Below are 24,819 nucleotides of genomic sequence, written 5' to 3'. Positions count from 1 at the left end.
AGAACCGGTTCCTATCCACCGGATTCGAATGAATTTTATTTAGGAGTTCAAATAACCTCAAACCATACCAAGGCATTTAATTCTTCCCTGAAAATTACAACGATCATTCGGATTAGCAATTTCAGAGATTTTCAGACAAAACAAACTTGCTATTTTATAATATAGGATTACTGAGCTTCAAGGTTCTCTTATTGGGGTGGCGGGATTGACCCCCTTCGTTAAAAGCATTTCATTGTCAAGCGGTCATCAATTTATAAATCATAATTAATTCAAAACAATGCTTGGGCTTAAGATAGACTACTTAATTTGATTTTTTCCATAATTTCTGTTTTATTAAACTTTTTTAGGCACTCAAACTTAAAAACTGACAATTCAATTTCTTTGTAAATTAAAATGAAATTTTCTATTTTTTAGTATCAAGTACTTGAAGGAAAAGAGCTGTTCTGTAAACATCTGTTGGCCCTCGCCATAGCAGAATCTTGTAATACAACTAAACAATATACAGTAACAAAACAGGAGGTAAACACCAGTAACCATTTTAGTAGCGAAGCTACTCTATAATTCGAAATATTCGTTTGTTCGCTACATTTATCGATAAATATGACCACATTGCTTCCAATGTTTAAAAAAACATTATGTATATATCATGTTAAGCAGCTTAAATAAATATTGACAGTTGCGCTTTTTATGAATATTGTTATCCTTGTTTTAATACAAATATTCTCACAAGAAAGGTAGGTTTGTCAGTTACGACCAATTTCATATGATTGATATGTGTAACACACATGTCAATTGTATGAAGAAAGGAAATAAGATAATTTTCTCTTCGATATTTATACAAAGAGATCTAATTCATGCTAAAGCTTTCAAGGTATATGATCTGATATAACATAAATCTTCAATGAGCATAAAACCCAGAGATGGCATTAAAAAACCACTTGGTTTAAACCAAGTGGTTTAAACCAAAAAAACCAAGCTTAAGAAAGCCAAAAAAAAAACAAGGTGGGGATGGATTTTAAAAAATATTTATACAAAGGCCTATCTTTCCAGTTATATCTTTTTATAACGTAAATAATACAGTAAATAACTGACAAAAACCTAAATTACCTTATCAGCCAAAGATTTCAAATCGGGCGGGCGCTTTTGGGTGGGCGGTTTTGGGCTGCCCTTTTTCGGGTCCTTTTGGGCAGATTTGGGCACCCCCCGTTTGGGGGGTGAGAAAAAGGGGGAGGGGATAAAAAAGAGGGGGGGGGCAGGCCTATAATTTGAATATTATTTAAAAAACCAAAAAAACCTGGTTTTTATCTAAAAAAAACGGTTTAAACCAAAAAAAACAAACCGGTTTGTTTAAAGAAAAAAACCTGTTTTTTTTCCATCTCTGATAAAACCCAAAGAAAAAAATATAAATTAATACAAAATCATTACAATGATATGATCTTGATCTAATTTAGATGCGAGAGTATCTGAGACAAGTATAGTAAACAATGGATTCAGATTTTAATTTTTTATCTCAAACTGATGTTGGTATCATATCAAAGTAAGTTTTAGTAGCTTTACAAAGTATCTCAAAAGATCAGCCGTCTTAAAAATACTTCTAAATCCATCTCTTATTAAGGAGTTTCTTTTCCCACTTCTCCTCTCATCCCTGAATTTTATGACGTCACACGGCTGATCTTTTGAGACACTTTGTAAAGCTTCAAGTTTTTCCTAAACTACGGGATGACAATATCCATTTACAAAATTTACAGATCATTAATGGCCAAGTTAAGCAACAATTTTAAAGTGGTAACTATTATATTTGTTATTAAAATCTTTGCATCCCTCACCCAATATAAAATTCTGTCTGTAAGAATAAATCAATGCATTTGTTTATAGCTTTTAAATGTTCATTTTTGTCTAAAGAGTACACAATATTTAACATACATTTATCCAATATTCATTTGAAAATATTTGATCTTTGGCTTGTAAGAACATAATTTTGTCTTATCTTTACTAACTATTTTCATTTACTGCAGTTTTTTTATGTTTGTGATTTTCTTATAAAGTATATATTTTTAGGGAACAATGGGATGGAGTAGTATCCATTCTTGTAGACAAACCACAGGTTTTAATCAAAACAATTTCAACATTTTTTAAAGCTTTTAATTACATCACGGGGGGGGGGGTATGGCACCTATAGTAAACACCAATTAATTTGCCTTAATCGTTTTTGATTCACACATGACCATCATTAAGATACAAGTGGTTGCTTTTATGCACATTAATATACAAAAGCATTCGAAATTATGTCTAGAAAAACAGTGTTTTAAAATGGCAATTTTTCTGACAACCGAAAAGGGTATAAATTAGGGATTTTTTCAGCCAGAAATATTTTGCAGTTTTATAGTTTTGATTAAATGCTTGCTTGCTAGAGTGTTGATAGAAGAGTTGCTGGGCGTGTCGAGCTAGCAAAGAATGAAAACAATACTGACAATACAACATCACCTTATGACAAACTTATTGAACAAGCAAATGATTTCACATCTAACATAGAAAATAAAGATGATATAATTGTGCAAAAGTTAGTATCAAAGAATGCTGATAAATTTAGTGATTGGTACAGAGTTGTTATTATCAAACCTTTCGCTGTAACATTCTTACCATTTAATATTGAAAACAAGGACAATGCATCGACAAATGAGAATGGCGATAAGATAACTGTTATTAAAGATGATATAAGCGTAGCCTATAAGCTTTCTTATATTGATTCTAAGTGTTTGTTATCAACAGAAAATGGCCTTGAAGAAAAACAGAAATATTGGCTTCAATCTGTGCTTCTTCCAACAGCCTGTAAATGGTTACAGGTCAATATGTCATTCTTTTTCTATCCTTTAATGTTATATATATCGAATTTAATTAACTTGAATCATGTAAAGTTTTGCTAACGAGAACAATAAGTATCACACAAAATAAAATCTAATAATTTTGAAAGAGAAAATAAGAATATAATGTATATGTAGTGCAGTAATAAAAATAAAAGAGGAACTGTTGTAAATCGGCCCAACAAAAAAAAGATTTTAACCGTGCTTTGCTTATGAAATACCTGTGGGAGTAAGAGGACGGTATGTTGAATGAAATAGCAACTTAAAGAAATATATTTAGGCTTAGGTATACTTAAAATCACTTTGTGATCTTGTCTATGCTATCCATGACAACTTAAAGAACATTTATTGAGAGCGCTTTAAATTTTTAGGACAAACTAACAGGAACAAATCCTGGAAGCCTACAGCTGATCAACCTGGAGGATTATGTCAAAACATACAAGCTACTGAAGGATAAATATGCTGGTCAGCTTGTTGCCAGCTGGAGTGAGTCTAGTGACCCGGAGAAAAGTGTCCATGAGGATATTGGCATTGCAGCATATTTGTCCTGTCTTTGGGGCGATAAAAAGGTCTCTATATGTTTTTATTTTCAAATTCTTATTAGTTGCTACATCCATATCATTATCCGCTGTAATAGGCTGTTTTAAAGAGGCAAGAAATAGCCTAAAACTGTATTAAACATTTAGTAAGCAAGTGAGACTGATGAATTTTCATTTGGATTTTATGATATTAACTTACAATATCAAAACTTGACATTGTAAAAATTAAGTACTTTCCTTACTCTAGGTCAGCTTTGTTGATCTTGGATGTGGAAACGGCCTGTTAGTGTACCTTCTCAATAGTGAAGGTCATAATGGACGTGGCATTGATCTCAGGAAACGGAAGATCTGGTCAACTTTTCCTGAGAGTATTCAGTCATGCCTGCTGGAACAGGCTATTGTTCCAAGTTTAGAAACTAAATTTCAAGATGTTGATTGGATTTTAGGTAAATGCCTACATTTTTCAAAATTTATTAATTAGAATTGAATTAGATAATTCAATCATCTACAAAAATTAATCTGAATTAATTGTAGGAAATCACAGTGACGAGTTGACGCCATGGATTCCAGTATTTGCCTGTCTATCCAGTCCAACAACCAAATACTGGGTCCTGCCTTGCTGTGCTTTTAACCTGACTTCAAAGTATCAGCGCAAGAATTGTTCTATCAGCATGTTTAGAGATTACCTGGATTATGTTACTGAGATGGGTAAGTTGGCTGGTTTTGAAGTAGAAGAAGATAGAATGAGGATTCCTTCAACTAAACGAATATGTTTAGTTGGTTCAGCTGTGCCAAACCAAGACTATGAATCAAGAAAACAAAAAGTTTTAGATTATGTCTCAAAACAAATAGAAAACTTTAAACCTCGTGAAAAGGTTGAAAAAGTTAGAAATTGTACACAAATCGGCCTTGATATTATTGAACTTATAGTTAAAATGGTTGTCAATATATGTTTAAAGACTGAAAACCTTATTCCTAAGTATTCTGAGGGTTTTTGGAATGCTGGTGGTGAAATTTCACTTGGCGATGTTGTGGGTCAACTCCAGGAAGAAAAGGTTGATCTCTCCAGGTTAAAGGCTGAATGTGGAGGACTTCAAACTCTCCTCAAGAACAACCATTCCGTTTTTCAGGTAAAGAAATTACATTTAAAATATTACTAAATGTTTGATTTCCTCAAAAAAATCTCAAATCCTTCATAATCAGGTGTTGATACATTTTGAACGCAATTAGAAATCTATTCATTTATTGTTTTTAGGTTGTAAAGGGTAAAGTAAAACTACGTGTCCCTTCCTCTGCCAAGCCAATGTTTGACAATGCCAAGATAAAACGACGCCCCTGCTGGTTTCATGACAATCATCCTGACGGCTGTCTGCTGGACAATGATTCTTGTACCTGGATTCACAACACAACCTCGAACTAGGCCAAAATTGAATCAAAAGAAAATTATGTTTGTAAACCAATCTTGACTGACGTTTATTATGATTCTGATAACAAAATTTTAGTTTCAAACAGAACCAAAACTGTGATTTATTTGTGTTAACATAAATATTTTTTTTCAGAAGAAAAAATTGAAAATGCACAGATTACGAAGTTTTGTCTCGCCAGTCGTGACAAGATTTGGCTCTGAATTCATGGAGGCCAGAATGGTTATTTCCAGGTCCATGACTCAGTTAGAAAATGGTATGAATTTATGTTAAAATGACTATGAATAGTGAATACTTGATAATCGAGTCATTTGGATCATTTGTATTTATTCTGCAATTTTACATGTTTGCTGCGTGAAGCTTTTAGACAATTAACACTTTATTTGCACAACCCTGGTGTGTCTGTATTGTTTGCATTAAATTAATGTTCTTAGCCCTATTGTAGGCTTTAATTCTATGAAGAACTCCTTACTTAACCTAACCCAAAATAAACATTAAAAAAAAAATTCTTCAAATGTTTTTAAAAAAACTTTTTAAAAAGCTGAAAACAATATTATTCTGTTTTAGAATCACTTTATGAGGACTCACGTGAACCAATGAAATCAAATCCTGTATATTTGACAAGAATCAATGAATATAAGAAAAGTTTATCACAAAAAGAAAGTATAACTCCCAATGCTAAACTTGTCAAAGATTTCATAGCACTAACAGAGAAATATTACAATCATAGTGAAACTGGTTTAAATCCCAACCAGGATGATAGACTAGTCACAATTCTAGATGAATATAAGAGAAATATAGAAAGCCTAAACTTTGATGAACTGAAAGTCAGCCTGGAGGCTCTCACCTGTTGGCAAGAAGCAGTTATATTCCGTTATACACCTACACATAACGTTCCAAACAAGACGGATTTTATTATTTCTGAATTGCATGATTTAATGAGGTAAAGTTTTAGAATAAGATGATGTTACCTACTTATTTTGTAAAAGCAGGTTAACCCTTGCATTTTTTTTGTAAACGCGAAACTTCTCGGTTATGTTTGTTCATTTGATATCATTGTTATATTTTTTTCTACTCTTTATTTACCTTTTTCCGTTTTCTTCCTTCTCCAAGAAATGTATATGGGTTCTTTCACTCATACCCGTTATTGGACCACCGAAATCACCTCTCCATTCATATACGGTTTGTCTGTCTGTAACTAAAAGCATTATTGAATAATTTCCATTCGCTCTATATTGAAATTAAATATCTATCTGCTAAAGTAGGAGGATGTATATCTGTCTATATGTAATTTTGCGTTTATTGGCCATTTTATGTAGTATGGGGTTTGCAAGTCCTAACGCGAAATTGCAGTTTCAGTATCTTATTTTTTCAATTTAAATAGACATAATAGATAATAATCTTGTTTAAAAAGTTTGTTAGTGGTCCATGCAATATATAGGGGAAAGTGCCTAAAAATTATATTTTTTATTTCCAACTGCGCCTGCATTAGATATAATTGTATGATAAAAATTTGTTTAGAATTGAGTATCTGAGAAGAAATAAAGAAGCGAGTGGACCAGACTTCCATATTCCTTTAAATCATTCTAATATAGGTCATTATATTAATGTTTTTGTTATAGTGTTATTATTGTTATATTTTAGGATAGGATAAAGCAATTTAAAGATATTAGCAGCTGCGCCCCTAGTATTTAGGGGCTTTGTATTCATAGGGGTAGAAAAATAGCCTAAAACCATTCCACGACTTAAACCTTAAAAATTAAATAACCTGAAACCATCCCAAGACCTATGTGAAGCCACCCTAAATTGGAAAACCTAATCAGTTCAGTAGTTATCGAAATCTTAAGCTACAAATAAAAAACCTTACTACTTTTTGTAATAGGATATAGGATATTAATGTGTTATTAATAAAGTGAAAATTATTTTTAGTAATAATAGATGCGTCTTCATACCTTTGAATATAAATGAAAACAAATAATTCTTTTTTGGTAAATCAAATTAATATTGCCTCGTGGAAACCTTAAGTTAGGTTTGTATACAATACACACTTCCTAAATAATATTTTAGCTAGGTATGTATTATCCATAATTAAGTTTAATATTATCAAAGGACCTTTCTTTTTGTTTTACAGTTATACTTTTTTCTTTAAACAATTTTTTTATAGAAACTGTTTTGGATTTGTGTGATATTTGGCAGAAGATAGATTATGCTAACAGTAGAAATATCTGGATGGGGTTTGTAAGCAGGGCTGTAAACAGACTTGGTAATTCAGAGGCAGGAACAAACTTGTAAATACATTTTTTAAAACTTTACTATCTTCCTTTTTCCTTTTTTTTAAATAGGGGGGAGGGGGTGAAGACACCCTCCCCAAAAAAAGTTTAAAACCTTCTCTGGACATACAAGAAGCTTCATTTTAAAGGAGAACCATATCGGTTCAGCGGTTAGCGAGATCCTTCGGGACAGACAAAAAACGCTTACTACTTTATATAATAGGATAAGGAAAACTTTTAAAATAAGCATGAAAGTTTGACGACATTTGTGCGCCAATAAAACTGTTAATTAATATTGCGAAAATACGTTTTAAAAGCTTTACTAATGTTGTTGCAATCTTCCCTGTCGAATCATAATTCAATTTAAATAGACCCATTGGCGTGCACAGGATTTTTTCAAGATAGTGTAAAGCCTTAAGGGGGTAGAAAAGGGGAAGGAAGGCATACAAAATTTTAATATTTTTAGGGGGTTATTTGCAACCTTTTACACCTTATCTATGAATAGAAGCATACGTTTTGTTGTAGTACAAGTTTTTTTTGTGTTATTAGAGTAAGTCCAAAACTAAGTACAAAAAGAAAATGAACAAAGAAACTTTCATTAGATTTATGAGACATGTTGGTCACAGGAAAGCTAATTAAATAAGTTAATATTGTATAATTTATCCATTCTGCGCCGTTTCTTCACAGTTCCACATTTTACCTCTTTATAGCAACTGCCATGCCAAATTTCAGTGTTGTAACTTTTTTTTAGTTGGATTCCTTTGACTTTTAGTTTTGCTCTCAATAAGTGTCACATCCGCCCCCCTCCCATCTCTATTTTAATTCTTTACCCAACCTTCATCAATCGGCAGATGTTACTTGAAAACTTTTTGTACCAAAGCTGATACTAATATGATTTGAGGACATGCTTAGGCTAACATATTACCTTGCATAGTTAGGACAATGGTCGTTCTATTAGAAAATGTTGCCTAGTATTTTAACAAATATTTATTGCTTTTCAGTAAGCTGACAGAAAAATTCCATTTCTACTATTGTACCTTCAAATTTCTCGATCTCATCGAAGAAATGAACCTAGAAGAAATAAATGATGTTACAAAGGTTTGATTGTTTTCAAAATGTTCCATATACCAAAGTAGTTCGATGTCTGTGTGTTTGTTTTTAAAGACCTTTTGGACTGATCTCGGGCAGTATTTATGCCACTTTTGGATCTTATTTTTATTGCTTTCTTCTGGGAATAGCACCAAACTTTAAGTTGGTTGTAGGATAATCTAACCCTTCTGTATGTTAATATATGTAGACTGTAGTGTAGAGGCAGTTAAGTATTTAGTATGAGTAAAGATTTGAATCTATCTTAAAGATTAACATAAGCTTGCAGTAATTGGTTATTGATTTTTGGTCATTTAGTGTTTGAATTGATAAAATAAAACATTTGTTTTAAATTTCATAACTATAGCAGGAAAAATTTAAACTACATATACCTATATTAAATAATAAATTTCGCAGTCATTAATAACATTTTTTGTCAAGATTTTAATATAAGTAAGTTTATGTTTGTCTAATATAGGTTATGGTAAAAAAGAAAATCTTTGGAAGTCATGACCATCCAGTTGAATTTAAAATCAAACAGCTGATATGCGAAAAACTTGTTCAAAATATACACGAGGTAAGACGGGAAATTTGGGTGTGTATTTAATTACGCATTATCAAATAATAATAACTAGGGATGGGGAGCCGTTTGATTTTTGGTGCGGCTCCTGATTTGGCTCCGGCTCCGACCTAAAATCAAGAAAAACTCGACAAAAAATTTTTAGTCTATTTTTGACATTTGAAAGTTTTAAAAATTCAATCCTATTTGAAAAAATTGGACTTGAAAAACTTAAAAAGGGCATTTGAACACGACACAACAGAGTTACCAAATTGTAATCAATAAAATATCTCTCTTTTTTTAGCTAACCCGTAGCTGTTATTTAACGAAAATAACGGCTTTGGCTCCAGCAAAATATTTGTCGGCTCCGGCTCCGCATAACTTGGAAGCTTGCACTCAACTTTACGAAATTATGCGAAAAAAATGACACTCTTTGATTAAAAATTTGAAAATCTTCAAAATTTAATTGGATCGGGGATGTTTTAAAGAAAAGTTTATATTTTTGTAATACTAAAGGGTGAGCAAAAAAATGCGTAGATTTTAAAAATTCAAATTGCGCGGCTTGTGTTAATAGTAGAAAAATGTTACACATCCCATTAGAACCGATAAGAAGTCTATTTTTTTGAAAATATAAGAACGATTCCTCTGCTACGTATAGTTAGGGAGCTACGTGTTAAAATGTCCCAACTGACTTAAAACTTGACTTGCGAGTATATTAGTAAATATTAGACAATAATTCTTGCAAAAAGACGTGCGTACATTTTTTAAATTCAAATTGCGCGGCTTGTGTTAATGGTAAAAAAATGTTACGCATGCCGTTAGAACCGCTATGAACTGTATTTTTTTGGAAATATAAGAACGGTTCCTGTGCTACAAATAATCTAGGAGCTAGGTGGTAAAATGTCCCAAAATTTACTCGCAAGTCAAGTTTTAAGTCAGTTGGGACATTTTAACATGTAGCTCCTTAACTATACGTAGCAGAGGAATCGTTCTTATATTTCCAAAATAAAAATAGACTTCTTATCGGTTCTAATGGTATGCGTAACATTTTTCTGCTATTAACACAACCGCGCAATTTGAATTTTAAAAATCTACGCATTTTTTTTGCTCACCCTCTTGATTGATTTTTTTTTGCTAGGTAAATGATGACATTTTAGAGACTGTTTATCAATTTCTATCCGTCAGCCAAGCCACGTAAGATTTACTTAATTGATTTGTGGGACAAAACACCTTAGGAAAAATTACTATACTCTTAATTTGATTGTCAAATTAAAGTATTGATTGTGAAAAAGAACTTATTTATTAGAATTTCCTACCGTTTATTCTGGATATTTTTTGAAATAGAAAAAAATAGAAATTCCGTAAAAATATATTTGAAAAGCAAACAAAATAGTATGTAGGTATATAAATCATCTATTATTTTTTTTAGAAATATTATGGAAAATTGTTTTAGACTTCAGCAAAAAATATTTGAGGTATATTTTCATGAAATATTATACCTGAATATTTTTTTTATTTCACTTTTAGCTCAGCATTACTATGTTTTGGAAAATTTAGGCCGGGTGGGTCGAAAAATATTTTAACCCCCCCCCCCCCCCCCCAATACCTTTCGCACTTTACCCCTTTTCCCAAAAAAGATAAAAAAAAAATTTAATTGATGTTTATAGTGTGGGGTTCACTCTTACTGGAAAAAGAGTCAGAATGTTACATCTTCCCACATCCCCCATATGATCGCCTATTCTATATTCAGAGTAAAGTGTATGAGAAGCTTGGGATTGAAGCTTTAATAGCAGTTGCCAGTACCTCAGCTAGAATTTTAAGACACAACTCTGTGGATCATATACTAATAGGTCAGTTTCCTTTACTTAGACAATTACATCTGATATAACAACGTCTTTTGATTCGACTTTTATATGGAAGCAGCCCTTTTTTGAAACGAAGATCTGTACTTCATATCGTCAAAAAATAGAAAATCATAAATAAAGTAGTAGGGTTGTTATAAACTTTAGAATAATTACTTATTTTGCAGTTTAAAAAATATTTTAAAGCTTCTCTATAAGTATAAATATTAAAGTTCATGTGTCTTTGCTATTCTATGCGTTAATTGTTTGATTATTAGTATCTTTTAAGCTGAAAATTGAAATTCTTTTAAATATATGCCCTAAAAATGTAGTTTAAACCATTGCACAGAAAAAAATGCAGTTCACTAAATTCAAGTTTAAATGCATTTCGTGCAACTACCCCTTTAAGAAGTTTTTAAAAATGGAAATTTCAACACGTTGTTTTCTTAATAGGAGTTTAGTACAATAAATCTTGATCCTATTTTTAGATGTAATTGTAAAGAAAGGACTACAAGCGAAAGATGAAGATTTGCTATCCATGTCAAACAATCATCTGGGGTATATTATTTATTAGTAGTGCAGCTATTAATTAACTAGGATATGTGCTTAAATCACCTCGTAAAAGTTCTTTATAAGGTAGACTCTGCCTGGTAAACAAAAACGATTAACTAATAGTAATGGCACAAACTAACAAAATCAATCCTTGTTTTGTTAACAACATCAAATCTCTATGTAAATAAAAATAATTTTCAATGATTACAATTAATATTCAATATGTTTCAGGAACTTGGCTTTTATGCTTGCATTTCATAAAGATTCTCCAGAGGGAAGATTACTTTTAATTAGAATAAGGTATAGTAATTTAAAGAATACACCTTTGAAGTATAAAGTTCTGTAAATTAAACTGATAACCAAAGTTTTAAGTTCGTTGCCTGAAAATACAAATACTTTTTTAAAATCATGATTGGTTGGTCAAAACTTTCCAACCAATAATTAAATCTTAATGTATGGTTATTTTATTAATCATTTTAGGGGATGTTGATATTAAGTTATTGTATTATTCCTTAAGCTCTTTGGAATCTAGCATATTTTGTTCATTAATGGATCATGTGATAATAGTAGAATTTAGAAAACATTTCAATTTTTTATTACCTAGTTCGAATTATTTTTTTTTGTAGAGATCAGCTGTTAAAAGAATCGCCAGAGCGTCTTCAAATCATAGATATGGTTATGTTCCATTTTTGTCTCATTCTACTCAGAATAACAAATAATCAAACTTTGTAAGTTATTTCATATATTATTTTTACTTATAAGATTTAGTTTAATATAATGCGAATGAGTATTTTTTTTAATGGATTTATTATCACTTGGATCTTACACCAGATTATCATGTTCTCGAATAAAGTGAAACTTATAGCAGGCTAAATTAACAATACACCCCATCCCCTCCTCTCCTACTGGATGAACGAACTGATGTCCTTGTCCATGTAAGCTACCTAAATTAAAATTAAAAGGTGCTTAGAATCACTTGCTCTCGTTCGTGGATAGTCCCCTTTAATAATATTTTCCTGTCATAATATCCACTTATATTGTAAATCCATTGTTTTTTAAGGAAATTACTAATGAGCAGTTCAACACTGTTTCATCGCATTTATACTGGTGAAACACAAATGGCACGTGACTTAAAGGTATGATTTTAAACAACATTTCATGATAATTTATTTAATTTACAGTGTAAAAACCAAGATTTTTCTAGTTTTCTATCCGAACCAGATGGAGTATGAAGTAAACAAACATTTATTTTGTTGCTTGTGTAAACTTCGTATCAAAGTCCTCCTTTAATACAAATATTAGAATAAAGCTGCATTTTCGATAAGCCATTTGTTATGTATTGCATCTTAGGTTTATTAGTTGATTTACCTATTTGTACAATTACATATGATCCACACACTCCTAATGGTTGTCTCAGAAAACAGCAAAACTAGGTTTTTATTTAACTTTATTAATATAATACCTAAAGACTTTTAAAAATGTAGAATTAATTTTGTTGGCATGCAGTTTATAAAAAGAGTTTTGGGTAAAGTCCCTTTCGTGACAACGCCTCTTAAGAGGCGTTTCTTCGTATTTTCACAGTAGCTTTTCTCCTATTTCTAGCACCTTCGAGGGCTAGAACCCTGTGGGGCCAAATGCCTATCCCTGCGGGGCAATCACCTAACCTTATATAACCTAAAATAACCTATCAAAAGTTATTGTGAAAATACTACGAAATTCCCCTTAAGAGGCGTTTTTTTATTTTTTTATTTTCTCAAAAAAAAGTTAGAAAATTATTTGTAAGAACAAACATACAAAGTTGTCATCTATGTCTTATTAAAAGCAAACTTGTTAAGCCTAAATTTTATTTGCAGTTCTCGACTACTGGACAAAAAAAGTTTATTGGTGGCATACTCATGTCCTTACAAGGATATATTGATATTGAACATCCGGGCTACACAGGACCTAAACATATTGGTAATTTACAGGTAATGCATCTTATTTTTCAGTAGGATAATGGATTTAGAATATACGTGGATATTATGACAGGAGAAAAATTGTCGTCAATTTTGGTTGCTAACATGGAACTCATGTATTGGTCAGTTCGTTTATTTAGTGGGAATGGATTGGATAAGGGGGGTTGATGTCGGTATCGTTATTTTTGCTGCGAGTTTCACTTATTAGAGAACATGAAAATTTGGTGTAACATCCAAGTAATAATAAATTCAATAGTAGAATCTTTTTTTTTAACAAGGATAGTTATTTCTTTAAGTAGCGTAGCAACAACAAACTGACTATATTTTAGACACATCAAGAATATTTAGAAAACTATACCTTCCTAGTGGCATTAGTTTAGTTTCATATTTATAAAAAAAATAATAAAGCTTTTTGATAAAAAATAAGTGAACATATTTTTTCAGAAAGATTTGATACATTTTTGTTCTCATCCTGGTTTAGTGGATTATCAATCATTTATTAAAAAGAAGGTATTTTTATTGTTATCTTATACGTTTAAGTTTGTGTATTGGACCAATTTTTATTCCAAATACTACATTAAACATATGTATTCCAAATAACGGATTTCCACATAGTCAAACTGTGAAATATTTCAGTTTTTATATTTAGAAATCCGACATTATGTCGGTAAACAAATATTTATTAAAACTTTTTGAAACACAAAATTTTATTTTATGGTTAAACATTTAATTTTCTGGATCATGGAAAGAAAACGAAGTAGTTTGTTTCGTCGTATTTTTACAGTAGCTTTGATAGCTTATTTTAGGTTAAATAAATGTTAATAACTGCCCCGGAGTTGGAAATTGGCTCCGCAGGGTTAGAACCCACCAAAAAGACTAGAAATTGGAGAAAAGCTACTGCAAAAACACGACTAAATCCGCTTCTTCGTTTTCTTTCCATGATCCAATTTTTACGACAAGGTGGATGAAACAGATGAATTAGATGGTGAGGAAAATGAGAAAAATGAAGATAGTGAAGATTATTCAAATCACAATTCAAGATATTTATTTATGAAAATGGTAAGAAACTTTTTTGCTTTCAATCAAGTACGTATGAGTGTAAATGCATGGATCTAAAGGGATAAGACAATGGCCGATAAGTTGATGTACATCCCCAATAATGATACGATGATAAACAAATTACTCCTCCTGTACAAATAGTGGTTGAAACGTTAGGATTCTTAATTTTTTTAAACAACCAGTCAAATTCAAAGTGGTTAAGCCAACGAATAAGAAAACGTTAATATAAAACTTTGGGGACTAGTGTAATAAACAGCCCAATGTCCCCTCCCTTTCTGGTGTAAATGTGTCCGCCATCCAGGAAGATAAAAGGTTCAATCCTCGGCCATAACTGAAAAGTACGTCAAAACGTCAACTAAACCCCTCAATTTTTTTGTGTTGAAAATGAAATTAGACTTTCTCCAAACTACTCTCGAGTGCCAGTTCTAGGTAAATAAACTAGAAATGATTATTCTTTTTAGTTTAAGAGTTGCTTGCAAGAAATATATGGAAAGGAGAAAATTAAGGAAACAATGGTTGCCCCCCATCTTGGTATCATTGGTCATGTCATGCTTTTGGATGAATTTGGAAATCCAAAAAATCTTCCAGAGGAATTCAAGGATATTTGTGCCACCGAGGTACGTATCTAGAAAAATAATAGGTAGTTATTTCTCGCATCTTGGCACCTAGAGGCTAAAAAAACTGGTTTTAATCTTATGATTGTACATTTTTATATTCGTAGAAAGCTGGATATAATACGATGCTAGACATAGTTTTTTCGTATGGATGAGAACCGGTTCCTATACATCGGATTCGAATGAATACGAGAAACATAATTATCCACCCGTTTCGTGTTTTTTGGCAAAACGACCAGCGATTCAATTTCTTGGTCTTTCTCATTTTAAATCTTCAAAGCTGTAAAACGTATTTGAACAATATTCCTTCAATAGCTAGTTCTTACATGTCATTCATTACAGTACAACAACATTAGGAGATTTGACAACATTTTTCTTTGAATTTATGAAAAAAGTTAGGAAATTTTATCTCTATTTTATCTAAATTTGTGATTTATTATATTTTAGACAAAGAAAGCTGAAACAAGTTTAGGCCGTTGGATATTCATTGTTAGACTCGCTAATATGAGAAGCAGTAGTCAGTTGGTAATTTTATTTTTGCATTTACATTAATAAAGTTGGAATTTAAGTGTAAATTCTTAATAATGGAGCAATCTTATCACAGAAAAGGAGTGAAATATCTACAATAGTTTTTCCATTACTCGTCTGATTACTACTATTAAAATAATTAATTTACTAAGAGGTCATAAGATTTTTTATGTAACAAATATTAATACACAAAATTTGATCCAATTTTGGCCATTAAATAGGTATTTTTTTATATAATTGTGAAATAAATAATTTTTCTCTGTTTTAGATTCGCATTGGTGGAATAAACGGATTCTACCGCATCTGCCGGAAACTCGGGTTCGAGCCTCTCCTTATGGATGCGGATGAGCTTTACAAGATTGAAAGCCAATTCTGTCGTCAAACCAAAGAACCAAATGATGCTGAATTAATTTCTTCTGATTTTATGGAGACCTACAAAGAATATGTTAATAATCAAATACAGCAAAATATTAAATGTCTACCAAGATATTTTTTACATAAGAGCATGAAATTTTAATAAAAATGTGATTTGTATCTTTATTAACCTGTTACTTGTATGATTTCTTGTGCTTTTTTACATTTTCAAAACATAATTTTCAGATGCCATGTCAATTAGTAAGAAGACAAAGACTGATTTTATTACAGCTTCTATCAAGAAATATTTAACTGCCAGAAATATTGATCAGCACCAACCAAAGCTTCAGGTGAGATTGTTTAGGCAAGGATAGGTTAATCTTCTCTGAATGAAAATGTCCATATTTATGTATGCGCGAGCATGAGCATTGAGCACGTGATTCAAACACCTTAAAGCATAGCTGTTGAAACATTTATGGTTTTTATACTAAAATTCTCCTTAAGGGATAGTTGCACGAAGTGAATTTGACGAGTTGGGGGGTATTTATAGAAGTGAACCTATAAATGATTTTGTAGAAATTGAAATAAATATTATAGGTTAGCCCTGAAGATATTTAAAATAAAGATAAATAGTATTTGAGTAACATCCAAAAATGTCTAAGTTGTCTATGAAAGAGTCACTATTTCAGTCCTGATATTTTAAAACTACATGGTAGAAAATTGAATTTCTTTCAATTACATGCGATATAAATATAGTTTAAACCATTAACCAAAAAAATATGTGGTTCACTAAATTCAATGATTTTGGACAACTACCTCTTTCTTCATGTTTTGTTGAGTTTAACGTAACAAAAATATCGTCAAATGGCAAATAATATCAAGAGTATGCCTATTTAATGTTGTTTATGAATACCACTCGTATGATAAAATGACAACATACTTATACTTAAATACTTAACTAGCAGCTACGCCTCTAGAATACTCTAGGTGCACCTAATGTGTGGGGGGGGGGGGACAAAAGTCAACCCACCCCCATATTCAGTTTAAGATTTAAACAGAAAAAGAAAAAAATATTTTTATTGGAGGGGGGTGGGATGGGTTATTTCTTATTTGAAGGATAGAGAAGCCCTCCCCCAAAAATAGTTATAAACCTCCTGGACCTATAAGAAGCTTTACTCTTAAGGAGAGCCAAATCGGTTCAGTGGTTAGTGAGATCTTCCGCTACAGACAAATATGCTTACTAATTTTTATAATAGGATATTTAACATTATTTTAGATCTCAGTAGAGGAGCATGCTCTAAAATGTGTGATAGACCGAGAGTGTTCCCTACGCAATGCAATATCCTATAGTCCTTCAGAAACTTTAGATCAACAAAGTGCTGAGGCGCAGTACATGAATTTTAAGGTAGGTTAATAGTATGGGGTTAGGCAATGTTCATAAAACCCGATGAAAAAAGTAATTTTCAACCAGAATTAAACAATATATCTTGTATTCTTCACCTTAGACTATCCACTATTTTGCCAGTGGACAACCGCAACCCCAATAAGTGGTGTTTCTTTTAGTATAGGTTAGTTTAGGTTAAGAAAAGATAGGAGATCTACTCAAGAGTTAGTGAAATAAGGAGGGGGTAATGTAAGAGGTAGAAATAAGTTATTTATCCTACTATTTTAGGATTAGAATTATCCTAACTTAAAAATGTACGAAAAAAGATGAAAAACACCGCTTTATATCATTAATGAGGATTTTAAAATTTACATTTGAAAAACTATCGTAGTATACTGGGTAGGCATTATTTACTAAGGTACAGAATATTAAGAGTATTAACTCAATTATAGACAAATACATATTGTATTTATGAACAATAAAATTAATTTTATTTTCAGAGCTGGATATCGGGCAGTGCAGATCATTTTATACCAGAGCTTGCTCAGTTACTATATCCTTTATTTTCACATATTTATATCAGGTAAACTAATACTAATATAATAATAATAGTTATTATCTTTTACTAGAGTTAGTTTAGTTACTCTATCCATTATTTTTACATATTTATATCAGGTAAACTTGTATATATGGATACTAATATAATAATACTAGTTATTATTTAATACCAGAATTAGCTCAGTTACTATATCCATTATTTTTACATATTTATATCAGGTAAACTTGTATATATGGGTACTAATATAATAATAATACTAGTTATTTTTTTTTATACTAGAGTTAGTTTAGTTACCTACTCTATCCATTATTTTCACATATTTACATTACAATAAGTAGTATTTTTATGAATATGACAAAAAGTTTTACAATATTCCAATTGCCTATGTTAAGAATAAGATTCCTGATTTTCTCTTACTTTTGAAACACTAACTTTTGAATGTTTTGTAGACTGCTTGGAATACCTGGAGCACCAGCTGCCGCCCACAGATTTCATAACCGTCATCTTTCTACATTTATGGTAGGATAACAGTTTCTTTATATTTTTAGCTGTCTCTAGGGTCACTTGATGTGAGGGGGGGGGGGAAGGGTGGAACAAGTTGCCTTTCTACTTTCGATATTAATAAAAATATTTAGAAGGAGTTTTTTTTTCCAATCTCGATTTCCGGAAGGTTGCAGGTATGGTACCATCCCCCAAAATAGTTGTAAAAATTCTCTGGCCCTTTATAAGAAGCTTCACTGTAAAGTACAACAATCGTTCTAGCTGTATGCGAGATACTTCGTTACAGACCGCCAGAAATTATTCTATATTCATTGCATGCATTATTGCAACCACTTAAAACCTAATGGTTTTGAACTGTTTTGCACTTAATTCCTAACTACCTCTGCTCTTAACTTGGATGTCTATCGTACTATTATAAAAGTTATTGTTCTTTTAACTTCATTATTCAAAGCTTTTGGTGAGAAAAATATCTTTTTTTAGGGCAATCCTGAATTTAAGCAATTTATCCAGCAGTTGGGAGAGATCAGTAGTTTTGAGGAGATAGAACATTGTCCTGCTGTAGCCAGCTTTGTGTCTGCCAGATATTGTGTCACACTCACTAAACAAACATATAATCATCTTCATAGGAATTAAGAATATCATTGGATAACTTTTCATTATTTTCTAAAGTATTTGTAGTTTTGATAAGTTTAGGTCAATTTATTCATGAATTTCTGATAAGTCAAATTATTTAGAAGTTACGACATATGTAATCCTATAATAAACTAAGTTTATTTTTTCTAAAGCTTAAGATTTTATATACTATTGAACCGATTAAGTTCGCTATTTATGGGTTACTTGTATGGGTCCCAGGATGGTTTAAGGCTGTAAAATTTTTAGATTTAATTCTTAAAGCGTTTTAGACTATTTTTCACCTCCTTCTTACTCCTTTGAATGCAGAGCCAGGGGCGCAGCTGTTAGTATGTATTATAAGCTTCTAAAAAATAGTAAGATTAAAGTATTACAACGCTAAATTTATATTCTTTCAATGTAAGTAGATATTTGGAAACTTCAGAGTGTAGTCTTATCCTCAGCATTTTAAATCAGGTATATATTTTAGGTCTTTAAAGGGATAAGACAATGGACGACGAATTACTCCTTCTGTGGATATGAATTATTGATTGAATTTTTGGACAAAGCCTTTTTAATCAACTTTTAAATGTACCCTAAGTTTTAGGCAATGGAACTGGAAAGCGATTTTATTTTACTTTGTGTACCAGTAGAATTTACCCACCAATGTCCCGGCCTTCCTTCCTGTATGTATCAAACTAAGATTAATGCTATTCTGAATTTTACCCCCCCCCCTCGCTCTCTCTCTCTCTTTCTTTCTTTTCAACCGAAGTATCTTCTTACTAGATTAATCCTGTAATATAAAAATGACCTTATAAGAACTGCCATTAAGGAAGTTGATGTTATGGTTGGTGACTGGCTCGGAGCTGGTAGTAGGCATGATTACAGGTGAGTTGCAATATAAAAATATTGCGGCTACGCCCCTAGAGGCCTCTAGGGAGGGGAGGTTACCTTTGACAACCCAAGTTTTTAGGAAGATTGGTTGTGTCCCCCCCCAAAAAAAAAATAACCGAAAACCATTACAGGACTAGAGTAGAGCCCAATCGGTTCAGTAGTTACTGAGATCTTATGCTTCATACAGACTGACATCGTTTTACTTTGTATTAGGTATAGATTAATTCTCGCAACCTTGATATTGAAAATTTATGGTTTTACCCATTTCTTTCCTTAATAAAAATCTTTCTCCTCTTGATCCCTAGTTAGACTAAATGTTTTTAATTGCAGGTCAGGTCTGCTGACCCCGCCCTTGTCTGATCACAGCATGGACGTCGAGGACGCGGAGAAAGAGGAGGTGGACAGGTTCGAGGACCTACGGAAGATCATCAGAGATGGATCACCCGCGGCACCCAGTGTTTCCTTGTATAGATTGCAGGTACACTTTTGTGTAAGAATGGCTTTGTAACCGATTAGTGTCCGCTGGATTAGAACTGATTCTCAGCCATACTGAAAAATCATGTATAGACAATTAATTTTCTACGAATAAAAAGATAATAATTATAAGATTAATACCTAAAATTTTGTCAACATGAGCCTTCGGCTCCTTTGGTCTGACAAAACTGGTTTTAATCTTATAACTTCATTTTACAATATCTGCGGAAATCTGTCTATAATACGATGCGATTAATATCTATTATATGACTATCTTGTTAGTCTACTAAAGAAATGCCCTACATGTGATTTGATAGGTCAGATAATTCACCGAACACCTAAAATCTAACGCAGCCATTTTATTCTAAGAAATATTTCTTCATGAGTTTTTTGGTGTTATCATAATTTATATGAGGATGACCAGAGAAGAGCACATTTTCAATCTTTTCAATTCATCAAATTTGATTTATTTTTGCAATAGAATGCCGAAGAGGTGTGTCTAAGCGGCGAGGTTGACCATCAGGGTATCCATCTGGTTTCTGGCGGGGAGGACGGACAGGTAGAAATTGGATATTTATAGAACTGGATTCATATATATGCAGCCATCTTTATTTATTGATGTCACCTTATTTTGGACATGATGTTACCATCTCTTTGATTTTCAATGATATTATAAAATCACACACTGTTGAATGGGTTTCCTATAATGTAAAGTCATAAGGTGGGGATATTGTTATATTAGCCAGGTGGGAGAAACATTTCACCTGTGTTTCTCACAATATTCACGTATTTTTTAGCCATTTCCGCATATTAGCTTAAATAAAAATATGTATTATTATGATTCTGATTTAATTCTGTTTAGGTACGTCTCTGGCGTCTGCAACCTTCCGAGGAACCTGTCTTCCTGGATTATACTTCCTCAACTGTAAAACTGGGATGTGACAGTGAAACATTTACTAGTGATACAAACGCTGCCGCATATCAGCAACTTCGGACGTCCGCGACAGTTAAAGATGTTGGAAACGGTGTCGCGCGGTATTTGCGCGGTCACTCGGGATCTGTTTACGACACGATTTTCTTGCCCGATGATAAGTTAATAGTATCAGTTAGTGAAGATTCAACTGTGCGACTGTGGGATAAAAGTAACGGCGCTGGTTTGGCTGCTTATCACGGCCATTTGTATCCAATATGGTGTGTGGCTAGTGACACCATCGGCATAACATTTGCCACTGGTAGTATGGATAAAACAGCCCGGCTGTGGCAGCCAGACATACCTCATCCACTGCGGGTGTTTGTAGGTCACGAGGGAGATGTGGATTGTATTACTTTTCATCCCAACGGTGCGTACGTGCTGACTGGCAGCTGTGATAGGACTGTTAGAATGTGGACTAGCTCAGATCAGGAATGGATACTTGGATAGTTTTCTTACTTTAAGTAGTTTAGTGAATTAAACACTAATCATTCCATTACCTCTTAACCTAGAATTTTTTGGCCTCATTAATGTTTATTTTTGGAATATCTGTTAACCTCCTTTCCCTTAATATTTATTCTAAAACAAGGGGGAGGGTTTCTTTGCTCCACTGGCACTTTGAGGGAAACCGCTGTTTCCATTATGTTATGGAAATTATACAAGTATCTTGCTTAGAAATGTGTTCGAACGTTCACTGGTCACAAGGGAGTAGTGTCGGATGTAAAGGTAAAAATAAGAGACCATTTTGTGACTTTTTGAAAAAAAGGCATCTGGTGTTCACTTCTTCAACCAAATAAAAAAAATCATTTAATGTAAGCTTGCAAAATTAGTAATATATAACTTTCCTGTGTAAATTGTACTTTAATCAGAAAGGGAGGAGAAGTTGGACTGCAAATTATACTGGACCCTAAAGTTTTATATCTAATCTCTTTATGACATTGGCTGGCTTAAAAACTTTGGAGATTCTTTATTGGGTTATGTCATCCAATAGTATTTTTAAACTTTTCAACGTAAACAATTTTAGATAAAGTTTTATTATCATAAGAAGAGAGTATAACTATACAATATACAATTACACACATTTACTAACTGTCAATTTTTTATCATATAGTTCTTTGGCATCGAAAAAAAATTTGAGATTGGATTATTGTAGATTTCTCCTTGTGGGTCAATAGCGGCATTTATTTGTATTTGATTATTGTAGGTTTCTCCTTGCGGGTCAATAGCGGCAACTACTGGAGAGGATAAGAAAATCAGAATTTGGGACCTGGCTCAGTGTAAAATAATTAAGGTAAAAATTAGAAATGTCGAGTTTCTTTCAACATGGTAGTACTTATGATTTTAAGTTATTATTTTTTTAAAGACAAATAAATAATGGAAGTTTAACAAGTTTAGGTATAAAACCTAGTGATTCATGAATTTTCAATATATATTTATCTCTTCAAAATCATTTACTTTAGGTAATTGGAGCAACGAAATTAAAATTTTGAAAATCTTAACATATATATAAATGCAATCATGCATAAAGCACTCGATTATTTAACCTTTTTCATTTATAAGTAAAAGTTTTGGGCAAGATTGATCATTTGAAATTGAGATAAGCAATAAGCATATTATTATAATAAATAATATCTATATTTTTTAAAAGTTGTATATATCAAAAGACAGAAAACTGCATGCCGTTATATTTTCAAATATATTCTATTTTTATTTTGTTAGGAACTGAAGGGTCATACAGATAGAGTAACAAATCTTGTGTGGGGAGATTCCAGGCTTCTGTGCAGTGCGGGTTTAGACAATACAATCAGGTACAACAATAAATATAGGAAGTCTAGATCCCCAATCCAATAATTGGACCAATAGGAACACAGCGTAGGACCAATAAGGTACAACAATAAACATAGAAAGTCTATATCCAATCCCCACTCCAATAATTGGACCAATAGGAACACAGTGTAGGAACAATAAGGTACAACAATAAATATAGGAAGTCTAGATCCCCAATCCCATAATTGGACCAATAGAAACACAGCGTAGGACCAATAAGGTACAACAATAAACATAGAAAGTCTATATCCAATCCCCACTCCAATAATTGGACCAATAGGAACACAGTGTAGGAACAATAAGGTACAACAATAAATATAGGAATTCTAGATCCCCAATTCCATAATTGGACCAATAGGAACACACCGTAGGAACGATAAGTTGTAAAAAAAATATAGAAATTCTAGATCCCCAATCCCATAATTGGACCAATAGGAACACAGCGTAGGAACAATAAGGTACAACAATAAATATAGAAATTCTTGATCCCCAATCCCATAATTGGACCAATAGGAACAATAAGGTACAACAATAAATATAGGAAGTCTAGATTCCCAATCCTATAATTGGACCACTAGGAACTAACCGTAGGAACAATCCAAACATTATATTGTTTAAATCTTCGTCTGTTGGAAATTCCATTTGATGTATTAGTGTTTGATTGACCATCTAGGGTAATAAATCTGTTGTTACTACCATAAATTAATATAGAAGCTTTTTTTATTATGCTCATTGCTTAAGGGAAGCAAAACTTGAAGAAAAAAATATCATTGCATTTCAAAATCATGACTTTCATTACTTCAAGCTAAAGTTATATGCACATAACTTCGCATTTGCTTCATCTTGATCTAATTCAAATTGAAGAAATTGCTATTAGTTTGTATTTCGTTACTGTAATATACGGATATTCTTACTTAATAATCCTTGTTGCTTCACTACTTAAAATAATACCTTTCTTCACGTTTAAGGAAGAAATTTCCATAACACTATTTTTAATTTTAGGATTTGGGATGTAAAGTTAGGAGACAGTGAGTTACGTGAAACGTACACATTTCCTGGTACCATACTGGGCCTCAATATGACCTCTATGAACACACTCATAGGCATCACCAGGACTACTTCTGCTCAGATGATAAACTCCATGGAGAGTATGATGACTCCTGTCACCAACATAAAGACACAACAACAAAGCTAGCATAAGTCAGAGGCGCAAGAGGATAAACATATGTGTTGTCTTAATTGAAAATTCATTAGTTTGTAAATCTTTAAGGAGGCGTGGCTCATTTATTTCTATGTAAATCTTTATATAAAAAAAAACATGTTTTTGTGTGAAATTTATGAACGATCAGAAAATTTTAGTTTGCTCATTATAATTATTATGTTAATTAAACTCATTTTCTAAAGCAGTAATCCAGCTGATCTAATTTTCTTATTTATATAAAAGAAATCAAACTTATACCAATAGAATACCTCATTTTATTATGCTCGTTATTGTAAATAAAGGATACGTCATAATTTCAATTATTGTAAGAGTTATTAACCTTACCTAAGCTTCAAGAGAGAGGGATATGGCTTATGATAAAAAAACTATTTTGCCTTCATAAATTCTTCACAATGAAAATAAGTCAAATGTTCAGATTAATATATCGAATCTTTTTTAGATATCAATAAAAACATGATATTGCACTGCACAGTAAGATACAGAAAAAAGTTAATACAATTTTATGTTTCACAAAGATTTTTTTTATTGGTGGAAAATTTGAAGACAATTTATTTTTATTTTTCAGGAGCCATGTCCTTAACTGGCCACATTCCAATTTAAAAAGCTTGGCTCTCTGTTTAATTCAAACACATTTGTCCATATTATGAAAAATTCCCTTTTTAGAATAATGTAAGTCAAGTTAGTAAATTAAAATGAATATGTTGTGTGATAATATTTAATTTATTTTGTAGACTAAA

At 32.0% G+C, this 24,819-nt stretch overlaps 3 protein-coding genes across 4 annotated transcripts; all 3 read left to right on the top strand.

Annotated features, from left to right (window-relative positions):
• The first annotated feature begins 414 nt into the window (after positions 1 to 414).
• On the top strand, positions 415 to 4,955 carry LOC145320004 (putative tRNA (uracil-O(2)-)-methyltransferase). The gene is made up of 8 exons (XM_080162440.1): positions 415 to 519; positions 1,452 to 1,537; positions 2,059 to 2,104; positions 2,412 to 2,843; positions 3,233 to 3,430; positions 3,648 to 3,846; positions 3,935 to 4,530; positions 4,656 to 4,955. The coding sequence occupies exons 2-8, from the start codon at positions 1,485 to 1,487 to the stop codon at positions 4,818 to 4,820; spliced, it is 1,689 nt and encodes a 562-aa protein (XP_080018566.1). The 5' UTR covers positions 415 to 519; positions 1,452 to 1,484; the 3' UTR covers positions 4,821 to 4,955.
• A 7-nt stretch (positions 4,956 to 4,962) lies between these two features.
• On the top strand, positions 4,963 to 15,889 carry LOC145319974 (uncharacterized). The gene is made up of 20 exons (XM_080162386.1): positions 4,963 to 5,080; positions 5,392 to 5,767; positions 6,346 to 6,419; positions 6,989 to 7,098; positions 7,644 to 7,720; positions 8,096 to 8,192; positions 8,659 to 8,757; positions 9,878 to 9,933; positions 10,169 to 10,214; positions 10,490 to 10,589; positions 11,069 to 11,138; positions 11,364 to 11,432; positions 11,759 to 11,860; positions 12,193 to 12,268; positions 12,986 to 13,099; positions 13,532 to 13,597; positions 14,048 to 14,146; positions 14,608 to 14,763; positions 15,208 to 15,285; positions 15,557 to 15,889. The coding sequence occupies exons 1-20, from the start codon at positions 4,975 to 4,977 to the stop codon at positions 15,803 to 15,805; spliced, it is 2,220 nt and encodes a 739-aa protein (XP_080018512.1). The 5' UTR covers positions 4,963 to 4,974; the 3' UTR covers positions 15,806 to 15,889.
• Positions 15,855 to 24,775, top strand: LOC145319983 (TAF5-like RNA polymerase II p300/CBP-associated factor-associated factor 65 kDa subunit 5L). 2 transcript variants are annotated; one of them, XM_080162406.1, is made up of 14 exons: positions 15,855 to 15,992; positions 16,919 to 17,047; positions 17,527 to 17,609; positions 18,035 to 18,104; positions 18,567 to 18,712; positions 19,124 to 19,172; positions 19,528 to 19,583; positions 19,920 to 20,067; positions 20,545 to 20,622; positions 20,926 to 21,465; positions 21,709 to 21,759; positions 22,238 to 22,324; positions 22,753 to 22,841; positions 23,863 to 24,775. In XM_080162406.1, the coding sequence occupies exons 1-14, from the start codon at positions 15,894 to 15,896 to the stop codon at positions 24,053 to 24,055; spliced, it is 1,818 nt and encodes a 605-aa protein (XP_080018532.1). In that variant the 5' UTR covers positions 15,855 to 15,893; the 3' UTR covers positions 24,056 to 24,775. The 2 variants fall into 2 exon arrangements, with proteins under 2 accessions (XP_080018532.1, XP_080018524.1); XM_080162398.1 differs by having other exon boundaries at positions 19,121 to 19,172.
• The last annotated feature ends 44 nt before the right edge of the window (positions 24,776 to 24,819 follow it).

The sequence above is a fragment of the Acartia tonsa genome, chromosome 1 (genome assembly GCF_053477335.1).
Source record: "Acartia tonsa isolate MP-2025a chromosome 1, ASM5347733v1, whole genome shotgun sequence".
Taxonomy (NCBI): domain Eukaryota; kingdom Metazoa; phylum Arthropoda; class Copepoda; order Calanoida; family Acartiidae; genus Acartia; species Acartia tonsa.
This window is presented reverse-complemented; position numbering and strand designations above follow the sequence as displayed.